This window comes from Scardinius erythrophthalmus (assembly GCF_964197995.2).
Source record: "Scardinius erythrophthalmus genome assembly, chromosome: 18".
NCBI lineage: Eukaryota > Metazoa > Chordata > Actinopteri > Cypriniformes > Leuciscidae > Scardinius > Scardinius erythrophthalmus.
In genome coordinates this window covers 31,609,178-31,626,161 of record NC_138238.1, presented here as the reverse complement: position 1 = coordinate 31,626,161, position 16,984 = coordinate 31,609,178, and the positions used below count along the sequence as shown (strand labels likewise).

General features: G+C 36.9%; 1 protein-coding gene across 12 annotated transcripts in view; it reads left to right on the top strand.

Moving 5' to 3' along the window:
- mpp2b (MAGUK p55 scaffold protein 2b) overlaps positions 1 to 10,017 on the top strand; it is a 45,403-nt gene extending 35,386 nt beyond the window's left edge. For 7 of the 12 annotated variants that reach the window (XM_081392584.1, XM_081392578.1, XM_081392581.1 and 4 more), the window contains 7 exons: positions 1,745 to 1,876; positions 4,378 to 4,480; positions 6,292 to 6,345; positions 6,665 to 6,826; positions 7,691 to 7,893; positions 8,074 to 8,202; positions 9,031 to 10,017. In XM_081392584.1, coding sequence (XP_081248710.1) covers positions 1,745 to 1,876; positions 4,378 to 4,480; positions 6,292 to 6,345; positions 6,665 to 6,826; positions 7,691 to 7,893; positions 8,074 to 8,202; positions 9,031 to 9,207 — 960 coding nt within the window. In that variant the 3' untranslated portion in view covers positions 9,208 to 10,017. Of the gene's footprint in view, positions 1 to 1,744; positions 1,877 to 4,377; positions 4,481 to 6,276; positions 6,346 to 6,664; positions 6,827 to 7,690; positions 7,894 to 8,073; positions 8,203 to 9,030 lie in introns of all 12 variants that reach the window. The other 5 variants (XM_081392583.1, XM_081392574.1, XM_081392579.1 and 2 more) reach the window with 1 other exon arrangement.
- The last annotated feature ends 6,967 nt before the right edge of the window (positions 10,018 to 16,984 follow it).

Below are 16,984 nucleotides of genomic sequence, written 5' to 3'. Positions count from 1 at the left end.
CCAACCCCACAGATTGAGATGAGACACCGACAGTCTTCAAGTCTGCCCTTCTTCACTTTCAGCGGTTCTTACCCGCGTTCTGCATGTCAGAGATCTTCATCTTTGCTGCTTATTAAATGAGAATTAAATGAGTGAAGTTCTGTTTGTCTGCCCATATGGCGCCATATTCACAGCGTCCCATCTGTGCCTGTCTTCATTTGATCCCAAAATAAACAAACAGCTTCCTGTGCCTGCTGCTAATATGGGAATGGACATCACAGTGTGTTATGTTACTAATGTGATTCACGCTTACATGGTGGGAATATTCATGTTTTTAGGTGTTTGTGATGGCAGATGGTATTGTTGGCATGCGTCGAGTTGTTGTGTTGTGTGTGGAGTAGGCTATGCTTGTTGTTGACTGTTTGAATGATGTAATCCAGGCATATTTTCCGTGACATTGAGGTTCCAGCACCTAATAGCAACATTCCACTGGACTGCAGGTAACTACAGTTGCCATGACAACAGGGTTTTGGCTCTTACACTAACATTCGACTTAAAGGGATGGTTCAACCAAAAATTTAAATCCTGTCATCATTTACTCACCTTCATTTTATAAATGCTTTAAAATGCATCGTGTGAATATAAAGGTGTTAACTTTTAATGTTTTTGACATTTTGGTGTTATAAGGCTAGTTTTCTTAAGTGTGCTTAATTGAATTGAATGTGCACTTGTTCCTTAACTTTAAATCAGTGTTCTTCAACCCTGCTCCTGAAGGACCCCCAACACTGCACGTTTTCTTTGTCTCCCTAATCAAACACACCTGATTCAACTCATCAGCTCATTAACCCATGTGATAATGAGCTGATGAATTGAATCAGGTGTGTTTGATCAACTTAAATCAAATTAAATCTTAAAAGTATGTTTTTAAAAAAAAGTTTTTTTTGTGTGTTTTTTTTTACACAGGTTAGCATTTAATTTAAACAAATAATATTTAACACTTAATTCACATTTTACAGCTTGATTGCGATTGCACAACTGAGGGAGAGGTGTAATTTGTGTAAAACATAGTTTTTTTGTTCATATTTCATAATTTTTTAACAAGTAGTCATTATAAATTATTAAGTATTAATGAGTAATAATTCATATTAAATTGTAATTAATATTATATTATAGAATTGGTCAAATAATTAGTATTAATTCATATTTTGATTATGGTTTTTCCTTTTTTAAGATTGAAAACAAGTCTTAACAAGGGTAAAACTATGGAAAAAATTTAAGTTTTATTCTGCCCTTCATGTGACAAAAAGTAGTCAAATCAACCTAACATAAAAATGAAATTAATATAAAAGTGCCTGAAGTTGATCATTAGTGAGTGTATGTTTATGTTAATAGAATAAGGAATCATTAGAGATTCAGATAAGGCCAGAACTCTGCAGTCAGCCAGTGATAACAGTAAAGAATAGCTAACTGTAAAGTTTTCAACAGGCTGACAATATGACACTCTGATGGATGGGCATATTCAGTTATAAGAACAATGTGTTTGTGTGTTTTTACTGTATGTCTCTCTCTCTCTCTCTCTCTCTCTCTCTCTCTCTCTCTCTCTCTCTCTCTCTCTCTCTCTCTCTCTCTCTCTCTCTCTCTCTCTCTCTCTCTCTCTCTCTCTCTCTCTCTCTCTCTCTCTCTCTCTCTCTCTCTCTCTCTCTCTCTCTCTCTCTCTCTCTCTCTCTCTCTCTCTCTCTCTCTCTCTCTCTCTCTCTGTCTGCAGGCCTTTGTAAAGTGTCACTTTGACTATGACCCCAGTCATGACAACCTGATCCCCTGCAAAGAAGCTGGACTCAAATTCAGCAGTGGAGACATCCTTCAGATCTTCAACCAGGAGGACCCTAACTGGTGGCAGGTGTGTGTGTGTGTGTGTGTGTGTGTGTGTGTGTGTGTGTGTGTGTGTGTGTGTGTGTGGCAAATTAGCTCTATGAAATATTAATAATCAATAATAACTGGTTATAATTGATTATGAATGTTTGGATCAGTTAATATGATTAACTTACTGTCATAAATTAATATTACAATCAATTAACCTGTTTGTCCCGTGAACACTGATGATTAATTGTTTATTAACTCTAAGAAATGTACATTTCCGGGGCATGGGAAATGTCTTTCTTAATTTACAGTACTACTAAGAGCAGTAGCAAAAATCGATATGATTAGTGACTCCAGTTATGAGCTTAAGACACGGACAACTTTACGTGTGACATGAACAAGATTTTATTAACTAGTCTAAACACTTAAACTAGTCTAACATACACACACATACATGCATACAGTTTACCAAGGGAAAGAGAGCTGAAGCCGAATACAGGAAAGCAAGAAGTTATAGCATTGTTTGAAATTCAGCAGATCAACAGCCTTGAGCAAACCATCAGTTTAGTTCAGTAACACGCCCTTCTTTAAAGGGGTAAGGATGCTTAATGTATCAAATAATGAGACTAAGTTTGATACTTGCATGTCTCGCCCATTTGAATTAAAATGTCCTGATGCAATTTGTTGAGGCTCCAGTTGATCTTTGCTGATGTGGTCTTGATGAGAGAGAACCAGTGATTTCCAGAGTATCTTTGGTGAATGGAAAGACAAGGCCGCAGCCTGGCACAAGTTTGGTGGGTCCTTAGCAACTTCTAGTTCAGCATCTTCTTCACGTCAGCATTCCAGTACAGGAGTAAGAGAGAGAGAGCTAAAAGCTGATCTTGGGTTTTTAAAGTGTGAAGAAGTAACACCTTCTGGAGGTGCAAGAGCCAATGAGAGGATTTTCCTTTGGAGGGAAATTCTTTTACGACCATTGTCTTTGAACATGTAATCTGATTGGATGTTTAACACAAGAATCTTTAAGATGCTTATAATACTAATGCGTCACAAAGATAGCAAAATGTAATGTAGATTTACAAATCGGAGACGAAGATTGGATTTTTTAGGTACCAAACATGCCACACTTATGATTTTAGTTAACCATAATATGCAAAGTCTGAAACATTAACCCAATAGAGTTTACAAGAATACAAAAGCCACACCACATAAAAGAAAATCATGAGATGGGAAAATTAGATACATGTTTACACATTTCTCAAGTGGTTATATATAGAATATATAGGATTACAGGGTTTATTTCTCCTCCTCTGCCAGAATTTAAGTGAGATTCACAGCTTTCTGGACATTCCTTTCAATCGTAAAACTCAGTGTGTGTCCTGTAACAAGACACCACGTCCTGCCAGTGTGTTAGCTTAATTTGGGATGTTAGTTTTTGAAGGACGTTTCACAGGCCTTAGTTGGGAGAGTGAGTTTGCTGGATTATTCATTAAATAAATGAATAATGTGTGTGTGTCTGATTGGTCCAGACGCTACATGTGTGTGTGTGTGTGTGTGTGTGTGTGTGTGTGTGTGTGTGTGTGTGGCCTGGTAAACCCTATATCAGGGGTCGAAAATCTGAATGCGTGCCTACACTGGCACGGGGAGGGTTAATCGCTGGCACGTGAGCAAAAGCGAGAGAGATGTATGTATTCAGAAGTGGAGGAAATTAGTGAAAAGTCTATTAAGAATCGTGCCGTCTCAAAAACTATTTTTTTTTTCTTGACAAAATGGCACTCAACCCAATCAAATTAATCTAAACTTGGGTTTTCTGAGTAGACAAGGCATGTGTATAGTTCAGATTACTAGATTTTTACTATTATGTTAAGACATAAAGTAAAGTTAACTAAAAAGTGTTAGTTAGAACAACTGTTGGATTTTACAGTGTTGTTAATGCTATAAATATCAGAGATATTCAACATTAATATATATTTATATATGTGTAAAAGTGCAGAAAGTTTTGTGTGATGGGTAGGTTTAGGGGTTGGGTTAGTGTAAGTGGATAAAATATACAGTTTGTACAGTATGAAAATCATTATGTCTATGGAAAGTCCCCATAAAACATGAAAACACAATGTGTGTGTGTGTGTGTGTGTGTGTGTGTGTGTGTGTGTGCCCTTGTTTATATTACATTGTGGGGACCAAATGTCCCCATAAGAATAGTAAAACCTGAGATCACCTACATTGTGGGGACCAGCCAGCGGTCCCCACTTTTCAAAAGGCTTATAAATCACACAGGATGAGATGTTTTGAGAAAGTAAAAATGCAGAATGTTTTCTGTGATGGGTAGGTTTAGGGGCAGGGTTAGTGTAAGGGGACAGAATATACAGTTTGTACGGTATAAAAACCATTACGTCTATGGAGAGTCCCCACAAAGATAGTGAACCAGACGTGTGTGTGTGTGTGTGTGTGTGTGTGTGTGTGTGTGTGTGTGTGTGTGTGTGTGTGTGTGTGTGTGTTTGTGTGAATATATGGCCGTTACCTTGAGTCTGGTCTCGCCTGTAGGCATGTCATCTGGAAGGAGGCAGCGCAGGCCTGATCCCCAGTCAGCTGCTTGAGGAGAAGAGAAAAGCTTTTGTCAAGAGAGACCTGGAGCTCACTAGCACAGGTAGGACACAGGCCACTACAGAGTATGGATATGCAGTGGAATATTTATTGTGTGGAAGTTTGATGATTTCTGAATGATCATGTGACACAGAAGACTAGAGTCATGATGACAAGTAAAGACTAGTAAAGAGTAATGATGCTGAAAATTCAGCTTTGCCATCACATACAGTAAATAAATTACATTTTAAAATGGATTCAAATAGAATACAGTTCTTTTCATTTGTAATTATATTTCTCAATGTTACTCTTTTTATAATATATATTATCACATTCAACTTATGACTTATGATTGTTTTACGTGTATGTTTACATAAATGTAGCTGCCAAAAAATGTCCAATGACTCAGTCATGGTTTGTTAATCCTATAAAGACTACTATATCATATTTCATACTTGAATTTCTAAAACCTGTTGTACACAATCTTCTCCGTGCCTACTGTCGTCTGACTGACATAGTTGATACTTTTTAATTTTTTAGCAAGTAATAGACCTTTTATTGTAATTATAAAAATGCCACCTTTAGGTTGTGGTACACGTCTTTATACTGTGAAACCTTTAATGATTTTTATAAAGTAAATGTAAGATTAACTTATATATTGTTATTATATACTTCAAGAGGAACATTTACTGGACTGAAGCAACTTAAGTTCACTTGATTATCCATGCAGCATTTTTAGAAAAATAGTGTTAAAATGGAATCATCATTGTTTTGCGTTGCATTATATGCTTTGCCCCCCACAGTTAAAACTACAGAGCTTTGATTATAAAACTAAGCATTTAAGCATAATCTTAGAAAGGACGTTTTTGCAAGATATTGAGTGACAACTGATATTTATATGCAATTTATGTACGTAGTCTGCAAAACTGTTATAAAGATCTTATTAATACATGCTAAAGCTGTAAGAATTTCATATTACATATAAATAAAATCTGCACCAACATGCTCAGTTTGGACCTATGAATAAAAGGTGTTTTTTTCCTCCTTGATCATGAGCTGCATATTCTCATGATATGTGACCCTGGATCACAAAATCAGTCACAAGTCGCATATCTGTGGCAATAGCCAACAATACATTGTATGGGTCAAAATTATCGATTTTTCTTTTATGCCAAAAATCATTAGGATATTAAGGAAATATCATCCTCCATGAAGATATTTTGTAAATGTACTACCGTAAATGTATAAAACATTTATTTTTGTGAGTGAATGCAGCACAGCTGCGAACATAAATGGACAACTTTAAAGGCGATTTTCTCAATGTTTCGTTTTTTTGCACCCTCAGATTCCAGATGTTCAAATAGTTGTATCTCGACCAAATATTGTCCTATCCTAACAAGCCATACATCAATGGAAAGCTTATTTATTCAGCTTTCATGTATACATCTCAATTTAAAAAAATTGACCCATGTGACTGGTTTTGTGGTCCAGGGTCACATATCATAAATTATGAAAAAGTAGGACAATAATATCTTTCCATAGACTGCCCCTAACATGGCTTCAAAAGTAAAGACTTTAAATCATCTGCTAACAGCCTGAGACGACACTAAACTGAGAGTAGCGGAAGATCAACAGCAGAATGCTCTGGTGTTGATTATATTAATAGGCCATTATTTATTCATCCACATGTCATTCCAAAACTGTCTTCTGCTATTTTTCTGCGTGCACTTGGTTATTACATTAGAACGAACTGAAAGGTTTGATAAGTATGGCCTGAGGTTAAATGTGTTCGACTCCTGCAGTAGACAGGAGTCATGCTGTGTGTGTCTATACTACCAGGATGTGTGCTGATGTCCGCAGGGGCTCTGTGTGCAGGGATGGGGGGTAAGAAGAAGAAGAAGATGATGTACTTGACCACCAAGAACGCTGGTAAAGACGACTGCTCCATCTGTCCAGTGCAACGGATGCGCATGTGTCATACTCTTGATCTCGGTTGTGCTTGTTGTTGTTGAAGTCAGTTCTAGAAGTTTGTTTCATGCTAAAATCGTTTGATGATGAGTTTGCAGTCAGTTCCATTTCAGGGAAGATGCTTCAGGTTCATAAACGGAAATGCATTTGTTTGCTCAAAGAAAATGAGAACTACAGTACATGGAACCTCAATAAAACCGAACTGGAACTGACAAGTAATAAATATGGATATAGCGACTAAATCAGACAAACAAAAGATGAGATGTTTTCACTTTTCCAGAGTTCGACAGACATGAGTTGAGGATCTACGAGGAAGTGGCCAAGGTGCCTCCATTCCGCAGGAAGACGCTGGTTCTGATTGGAGCTCAGGGAGTGGGACGCCGTAGCTTGAAAAATAAGATTTTGGTGTCGGACCCGCATCGTTATGGAACCACAACACCCTGTCAGTGCATATTTAATAGTGCAATATTGATATATTAAATAAATCATAAATACATTTTAAACATTTTTGACATTTTAAAGGGATGTTACCCTAAAATGAAAATTCTGACGTCATTTACTCACCCTCATGTCGTTCTAAACCCAGAAGACTTTGGTTCATTTTCTGAACACAGATGAAGATCTTTTTAATGAAATCTGAGAGATTTCTGTCCCTGCACTGAAAGTCTATTCACCCAAAACTCTGATCTAAATTAAATCTGTTTCAGCAATCATGTCTCTTCAGAAGACTTGGATTGGAAACCGCTTGGTTATTTTACGATCCCTTTACGAATGTTTTGAAGCATAAGAATTTCTGGTGAATAGACTTTCAATGGAGGGATAGAAATCTCTCAGATTTCATTAAAGAATCTTCATTTGATTTCCTTAGATGAATCAAAGTCTAATGGGTTTGGAACGACTTGAGAGTGATTGATAACAGAATTTTAATTTTTGGGTGAACTATCCCTTTAAGTTGGCTTTATGTTAGATGCAATAAAGGTTCTGTCACATTTACTGTTCAGCTACTTGGTTTTAAAGTTACTTCTGTGTGAGCTGTGCTTCATACAGTTCTACACTACTGACAGTAGATAATGGACCTTTAATGCTCACGAAATTGTGACCACAATTTTATTATTATTTGTAATTATTATTAAACCAATAATTTACCAGTAACACTACCCTATCAAAAACAAACAACCAGATCAGAACCATCTAAAAAATACACTTAATATTAGCTTAATACTAGGAAATAAAATATACTGTTTGGCATAAATCAGATGATTTGCACTGCTAATGTTAACCTGACCCTTTTTGTCCCTGTGGACAGACACATCTCGCAAACCCAAGGTGGATGAGAAGGAGGGGCAGATGTACCTGTTTATGTCTCGCAGCGAGATGGAAGCTGACATTAAATGTGGCCGTTTTCTGGAGCACGGGGAATACGATGCAAACCTGTACGGCACCAAGATCGACTCCATACATGAGGTCGTGGACTCCGGCAAGATTTGCATTCTGGATGTCAATCCGCAGGTGCCCTTTGAAATGTTCTATATCCTATTTACAATGACCGTTCACTGAAGCTAAATACAACTAATGCATGATGCTGATTGTATAAAGCACTTACAGTGAAAGTGAGTGTGGATATTTTACATTTATACAGTTATCTCCTCATTTAATATACTTTTCATTGCATACATTCTTCTCCTACAGGCACTCAAAGTTCTGCGAACAGCCGAGTTTCTTCCATACGTGGTGTTCATTGAAGCCCCAAATTTTGAGGTTCTGAAAGACATGAACAGATCTGCCATCGAGGCTGGTGTTGTGACTAAACAGATGACGGTAATTCCTTTCTTTAAAGTTTTAACAGCATAACAGCAGTCGATGTGGGCTAAACTGTGGATTATTTATCATTGCTTTGGCACAAAATGCATGCAATGACCCGTTTTTCTTTTTTTAAATTACATGAATTATTTTCTCACTTAAACTCAACCACCGCAAAAACTCAATGTACCTACAGGCCAATTTGCACGTTTACATACTCTTTTCAAAATGGTTAAACTTAAGTTAAAAACTTAACATAATACAATACTGAACAAGACAGTCATTTGCTACATTTCTAAAATAATACCATATAGAAATATATTCCAAATCTAAAAAAATCAAATGCTATCAAAACCATTAGATTAGAATACATACACAGGTGTCAAGTCTTTCAATTTCATTACCATCTATAGCTACAAAAGGGAAAAACTTTGGAATAATTTTAGGAATAATTTTGAACTGTAATGTAAACATGGACATACTGCAGTGAATTATTATAAACAATAGAGAACTGTCATTCTTGTTTTGAAATTTTTTTTTTACAATAGCAAACATTGTCTAGTAGTGTAACCTGTTGTTAGTGTTTTTTAGGTCTGTGTTTTACGAGTGACAAAGTTTGTTTGTTGGATGACAGTCTTTGCTAGTGTTATGGAAGAATAAGTTGATTTGAGGCATGTATGAAGTGTTTTAGTGCATTTTGAATGTGAAATTAACTGCTGTGCCAATAAGAGAATTGTGCGAGAAGTTTTGAAAAAGTTACTCAAGTATGTGTCCCAGCGATTTAAAAAACAAAAAAACCTGTTATTCTTAGTTCCCTCAGTGTTGACTATATTGGTGTCTCTCTAGGACTCAGAACTTAAACGGACAGTGGACGAGAGCGAAAGGATCCAGAGGGCGTACAGTCACTATTTTGACCTGAGTATTGTGAACGATAACCTTGACGGAGCGTACCGCAGCCTCAAGAGGGCGCTAGACAGACTCAATACAGACCACCAGTGGGTTCCTGTCAGCTGGGTCTTCTGAGAGCAATTCACCAGTTGGGTTCTTCTCACAGTGGCTAGAGTCTAGTTAACTGCTGTAATCTATGTGAACTTGCCTGGTCTTTAGATTTTTGCACAGAAAATCATGACAATACAAAGCTAGTTTATTATTTTGTAAAAAAAAAAAAAAAAAACCCTGAACTGATCTGTATATCTGTATTTGTTTTAAAGGAGTTCTGTACAGTGCTGTATGTTTGTTATTCCTGTTAGAGTAGGGCTGTATATTTGTATAGAAACTGTAGAATATGTTTTAGCACCCTACGTTACAATGAAGATATTCAGAATCATGTTGGATGTATCAATGCTATATGATTACGTAGTGGTTTGCAGGGATTGTTTAGTTTTGATGTATTAATAGCAGAATTGAAGAGTGTTTTGGCGTGTTTACGGTTGTCATATTCTCCTGCATGTACTGATTTGTGTCTTTTCTTGTAACATTTGTTAGTATAAAATCGATTTCAGTTCAGAAAACAACAGCCAAATATTTCACAAAATATGTCATTTGAAATGGATTAGACTGTGCATTATAAAAGGTTCAAAGATTCAAATTTTATTATTCCATTCCAAGACTTCTAGAATACTTCACTGTGACTAATCAATCGCAGCATTCTGCAGTCATATATTTTTCTATAATGACTTAAAACTATATAATTGACTATACTGGCTATATAAACTATATTATTGATATAATTGCCCCAGGAAAGTGATTTCCCACAGATGTACTAGATTCACTGTGTCTCTTGTATCACTCCACACACTCTTTCTTCTCACATAATAAAAGAATATCAACTCAAATCAATAGTTCATGTCCATTTATTTATTTGGCGAGTAGCAATGTAATATGTTAATATTTGGAGTTTGCAAAAATGCTGTGCATATGTATCACAATGAAGAAATTAAATACAATTGGTATTTCTATTCATTGAATTAAAATTGATTTTATTAAATAACCACAGATTCATGTGACTTAAAAGCATTTAATTGTGATTAATTTAATAATTCAAAAATTAAACCAGATTCAGCAAGTATACAAAACAGCGTAATTGTGTGCATGAATGAGTGTACAGGTTTGACAATAGGCCTACTTGTGAAGTCTAAAATGTCCTCGCTAATGTAAGCCGACTGAAACCTGTTGAACACAGACTGAGCTGGACCTCACTAGTTAAAAAGGCTTATGAATTGGCCAAATCAGGTTTCTCATTTAGATTAAGTATTTTGATCGTGATTCTGTAAGGTTTTTAGTGGCCTCATTTATAAAATGTGTGTATGCACAGATTTGAACTTTGTGTACGCATCAACGTTCATAAAAACAGTCTTTGACGTGGAAAAGTGCTGGTACCACGTCAGATTCTGAGATGTAGGCTACGCACCTTTTCTTGTGGCAGAGTCGGAGTATCGCAGGTATTTGAAAATCTAAGCAATTCTTGCCTATTTTCAAGTTATTTTGACATTGACTGGTAGCCTAATCTTTTATATGTTAATGACATTAATTAGTTGGCGTTTACAAGGCGGATATTTGAACAAATTCAGCTGCGCACAATTTCAAGATAATTTGCGATTTATAGATTTCACTACTTAGCCTACTTTATCTTTTGGGGACACGTTTTCTTTATTGAAAAAATTCTGAAAGTTTTAGGCCTATGTTAGGGTTAAATGGGTAAGCAATGTTTTTCATAATAACTTTTTGTTATACTAGTTGAAACTCTTTTCACACCCTGATAGCAATCAATTAATAGATGGTCTAAATATAAAAAAAAAGTTGGCCTATCTTCTGTTTAAGTCGCAGGACCAAAAAATGTTCATCCAATCGTGGTATTTGGTCCAAAATCAGTCTGAATGCAATGATGCAATTTCCTACCTGCCTTCAATGTGTATTTAATATTTACAAACCTCCACACACCCTGCAGAGTTTTGCTTCAACCCTAATCAAACACACCTAAACAAGCTAATCAAGGTTATAGAAAGATACAGGCAGGGGAGTTTTTTATTAGGGTTGGAGCAAAACTCTGCAGGACAGTGGCTCTCCAGGACTGACGTTCACCACCCCTGCTCTGGCCTTTAATAAGGGTTTCCATGGCTCGATGAAAAATCTCAGGAGCTGACTTGATCCCAAATGGAATAATAACAATATCTTCCCCTGGTCTAGAGGGTGTCCGCGTATATATTTATGATCTTGTGGTCTTGTAGCTTCAGAGATCAGCTATAGCAGAAGGACATGTGACCATGGTGGTTCAGCTCTACCAGTCTCAGATGAGATGTTAAGACTCATTTGCGGAGGAAACTACTAAAGATGCTGAACAGCAGAGGGGGATTGCTCATCTTCGGCAAAGGTGGATCAAATTCAAGTGTCCACAATATTTTCCAATAAGGGCAGAACTGAATATGGTTGAGGGCATGCTGTTGCGAAAAAACAGAATTGTCATTCCAGTGTCAATGAACCGCACTAACAGAGCAATCGCACCAGGATTCGTTTTAATGGAACCAGACATGCCAGGTGTAAACACACTCTTAGTGTGGTTCAGTGGAATAAGTTTGAACGCTGCCACCCGTACCCTGGTGCGCACCAAACAAGCAGACCGCTGAAAAGATGGGTCTCTGTCCACTTCTAAATGAACGGTTCGAATGATATATGAACATAACATGGAACAAAGACATGTATAGGAAACCAAAAACAGGAAGATGCGACCCTAAAAAGGACAGAATGCTCACGCATACCTGTTTTTTCTTGTCATAGTCGTGATGTTGCCATCACAGTTCGGTTCAGGCGTCAGAACAGCGTCTCCTCACAGCAGATCTGCGTTTGTATGTGTGATGGAGGGATTCCTGTTTAGACTACTTTACACATTGTATAAGCTCTTCACGAGTTCTCAGATAGTCAAAATACCATCATATGTAGGATATGCACACAACGAGTGCATTTATCCCAGCACACAGCATTGTTTTGGATGTTCGTTTAGTTCTGTCTCAAAATAGGCAATACTTTATTTAAGCCGACAAATCAGGTTGTGAACGCATCCTTTTGCCTTTAGGTTTGGCGATTAAAAAATGCCAATCTGAACGCTAAGTGGACCAGGATACTTTTTTTTCTTTTTTAGGTACTGACCAATCGAAACGAACAACAAAGTGAATACACCCTAAGTCAGGGATCAGCAACTCCGGTCCTGGAGGGCCACTGTCCTGCAGAGTTTAGCTCCAACCCTAATTAAACACACCTGAACAAGGCAATCAGTGTTTTCAGGATTACTAGATAGATACAGGCAGGTGAGTTTTTATCAGGGCTGAAGCTAAACTCTGCAGGACAGTGGCCCTCCAGGACCGGAGTTGCTGATCCCTGCCCTAAGTGAACCGAACATGTCCCCTCCCGGTCACCGTACTTTGCAGACTCTGCTGTGCGCGTTCATGTGTTTTGGAGGAGACATGCCTTTGGAGACTTATGTCCCAAATGGCACCCTAAACACTCACGGTCTTCCTACGAGTCTTTTGTAATGTAACACCACTTTGACTGTTGGAAAGAAGTCTGCTGCGGAGCTTGCTTTAGTGCGGGCTTGGCAAAAAGTGCGCATCGAGGGCACAAATCAACCGCAAAGGCCAAGCACCGTTCTGAAACCTATAATGACAAGTGGGACACCCTACTAGGGTCTCATGGAGTTAACGCACACGGCACATGGCAGCCATTGTAAGTCCAAAAGGCCGAAAGTGCACATGAAGTGTGCCATTTGGGACAGGGCCAACGTGTGCTTGCTGTAAGAAACGCAAGAAGCTGGTCGGTGGAACTAAAAAAAGCACAAGGTCTAGAGCCGCGTTTTTAGAATGCCGTGTCATGTGCGAGACACTGCGAAAGATGCGAGCGCAATGGTTAAAGACATCCATTTAGTTTGTGTTTAGGCCTACATTGAAAAACAATGGAGAGCTATCCTCTCTGAAATTGCCTTCCCTATATTACTGATAACTTGCTGTATATAAAAACAGTCTAATGTATTTAGACAGGCTCAAGCTAAGCAGGCGTGTGTGATTGTGGTTTACTTGTTCAAAATAACGTTTATTTAAAACGGCAGTTAAAAATTTGTTAAAACCATATTTAAGCTTTTTATAACAGACTACAGTTTTCATGTACTTGTGTACAAAGTCATACACAATCTCCACAGAAACTTCAATGTTTTATTGAAAAGCAGCTGTACATTCACATGGGAAAGCAGGGAGCATTGAGCTGACCCTGTCTTACCGATGATTCTTCAAAACACATCTCAAAATATTCAGTGGAGCTAATATGCAGCATCCTTACCCACAATGCATCTCCTCTCATCTTATCTCACTTCACGAGGTAGTATTATATATAGCTGATTAACACTTCAAGTTGAACAGTATGGGTATTTTATGCAGTCAGACATTCAAGATAATGATTAAAACAGAACAATAATTAATTAGGAGTAAGCACAGCATGTTTCGTCCTGGAATAAATAATCTATCCTGATAAGGATAAAATGAAGCTGAATTGTACCTGAATAATACCTGCTTTTGTCTTTAATGAAATCTCTCAATAATATGTATTTAATATAATGTATGTAATATAATTAATATAAACCTCACTAGGACCCATTTCTCAATACTTAAGTCACTTCTTCAAAACTCTTTACACAAACTATCAAAACAATTAGATGTTAGGAATAATTTTGTGCTGCCTGTTGTTATTGTTTTGACATCATTGTTTTATGAGTGACAAAGTGTGTTTGTTGGTTGAAAACCTTTGCTAGTGTTGGTTTGAGACATGTATGTAGTGTTTTAGAGCATTTTGAATGTGAAATTAACTGCTGAGTCAAGATTAAAGTTGGTTAGGAGAACTGCGTGAAGAAAAAGTGAGAAATGGGTCCTGTAAAAAAACAAATGGAAATGCATTTCTAATATGTATTCTATTTCAATTTATCCCAGTTATACAAGATTTGCATAGTTACATCAGAATATGGTTAAACTTCAGCCATGCCAAGCCATGGTTCACAAAAGCAGTAAACGTTATTTCTTAAGATAAGAATTATCTATGACGTATAAACTATAAAGCTCCTTCTTTGGGTTTGTTGAGTAATCATATGTCAGACTTTGTCTTCTTGGTATGAACTTTCACAAACACATTTACAGATATGTAAAGATAAAATATAATAGTGCTATTAGTTATTAAGTTATTCTAACTCACACACCCAGTCTATTGTTGATGGCTGGATGATTGTGATGGCATATTTAGAGGTGGGCTGTATGGTGGGGGAGGCACGTAGGACGCCTCCATCTCTGAGTCTGGAGCCACTCGAACATCAGAAATATTGAATTTAAAGCTGGCCTGTAAAACAAAACATGATATTAAGTTTAAAAAATAGCATTTCAACATAGAGATTTACATTCTGTGGATAGAACCAGCCAAAGCTGTCCTAAGCTGCTCATAGCTGGTTCAAGCTAGTGTCCATATCTAACCTGCTGAAAAGGGCTTAAACCAGCCAACAGACTGGGAGACCAGCTAAGACCAGTTCAGCTGTTTTCTTTTCTGGCGGGTGGGCAGGTGGATAGATAGATAGATAGATAGATAGATAGACAGACAGACAGACAGACAGACAGACAGACAGACAGACAGACAGACAGACAGACAGACAGACAGACAGACAGACAGACAGACAGATAGATAGATAGATAGATAGATAGATAGATAGATAGATAGATAGATAGATAGATAGATAGACAGACAGATAGACAGACAGACAGATAGACAGATAGATAGACAGACAGACAGACAATGATGGACAGGCAGATAGATAGATAGATAGATAGATAGATAGATAGATAGATAGATAGATAGATAGATAGATAGATAGATAGATAGATAGATAGATAGATAGATAGATAGATAGATAGATAGATAGATAGATAGATAGATAGATAGATAGACAGACAGATAGACAGACAGACAGATAGACAGATAGATAGACAGACAGACAGACAATGATGGACAGGCAGATAGATAGATAGATAGATAGATAGATAGATAGATAGATAGATAGATAGACAGACAGACAGACAGACAGACAGACAGACAGATAGATAGATAGATAGATAGATAGATAGATAGATAGATAGATAGATAGATAGATAGATAGATAGATAGATAGATAGATAGACAGACAATGATGGACAGATAGATATACAATGATGGACAGGCAGGCAGGCAGATAGATAGATAGATAGATAGATAGATAGATAGATAGATAGATAGATAGATAGATAGATAGATAGATAGATAGATAGATAGATAGATAGATAGATAGATAGATAGATAGATAGATAGATAGATAGATAGATAGATAGATAGATAGATAGATAGATAGATAGATAGACTGACAGACTGACAATGATGGACAGATAGACAGACAGACAGACAGACAGACAGATAGATATGGCAGACGAACAGAGAGACAGATGACAGATGGATGAACGGAGGGTCGGATAGATGGATAGATGACAGACAGACAGAGAGATGATGGACAGACAGACAGAGAGATGATGGACAGCAGACAGAGAGATGATGGACAGACAGACAGAGAGATGATGGACAGACAGACAGATGGGTGGATGGACAGACAGATAGATGGGTGGATGGACAGACAGACAGATGGGTGGATGGACAGATGTACCTCTGCATATGTTGGTGGTGGACACACTAGCTCGTATGGTGGTGGTGTGTACTCAGAGTCTTCACGGGAGTCTGTCTCGTCTCGCTCGTCTCTCTCTTCTCTCACGTGAATGGGATTTGGAATCACATAGACATGGTCGCTGTCTGACAGGTCGAGGTCTAAGTCTGTGTCGGAGACTTTCCTGCAGACTTGGCAGCAGTATCTCAGTATACACAGAAGCACAGTCAGAGCCAGCAGTGGGGTCAGCAACGTCCTGCATCATGAGACAAACATCTTTTAGTCTGATGTAGTGCCTACATTCACAATGATTTTATGAAGAGTGTTGCTCTTACTGGAGATAGTAGAATATATATTCAGCCATTGAATGGGCCTGGAATGTCTGCAGAGGAATATTAGATATTAATTACTGTACATCTGTATGTGATCAGAACAAGCTGTGTAAAATGCATTTGATTCAATGATGTGACGCTCACTTTTGGTGTACAATTATTAATTTATTTAAAAATTCTGCTATAGAGGCAGTGATGCATGTCTTCTACAAGTTTTTCCATCTCTGAATTAAAATTAATTTGGATCATTTTTTGAAGGTCTTCAAGTTAAAAAATAGTGGTAGCATTATCCTGAGATTGTGATTTTATGAAGATAAAAGTCTCTGTAAAAGGCTGAAATTATTGAGAAAAAAATAGTTTCACATATATCTAAAAATATTCTTTCAGTTAATTTGTAAAAAAAAAAGAACAAAAAAAAAACTACTAGGCTACTACTAATAAATAGTGCTGTCAAATCGATTAATTGTGATTAATCACATCTAACATAAAAGTTTATAAATAAATTATATGTATATATGTATATATACTGTATATACAGTATATATATATAGTTATGTTACAATATTATTTTCTTCTCACTGTATTTCTGTACTGTTAGATGTTTTATTTATTTAGTTATTTTCTTAAATCATTATTTAATTCAATATTCCTTTATTTAATTTTAATATTTCATTTATTTATTTTCATTTTTTTGTAGTTTTCATCCCTGTATATTTCACGTTGTCAAATGTCAAATATTTGTCATTTGTGAAAAAAATTAAAA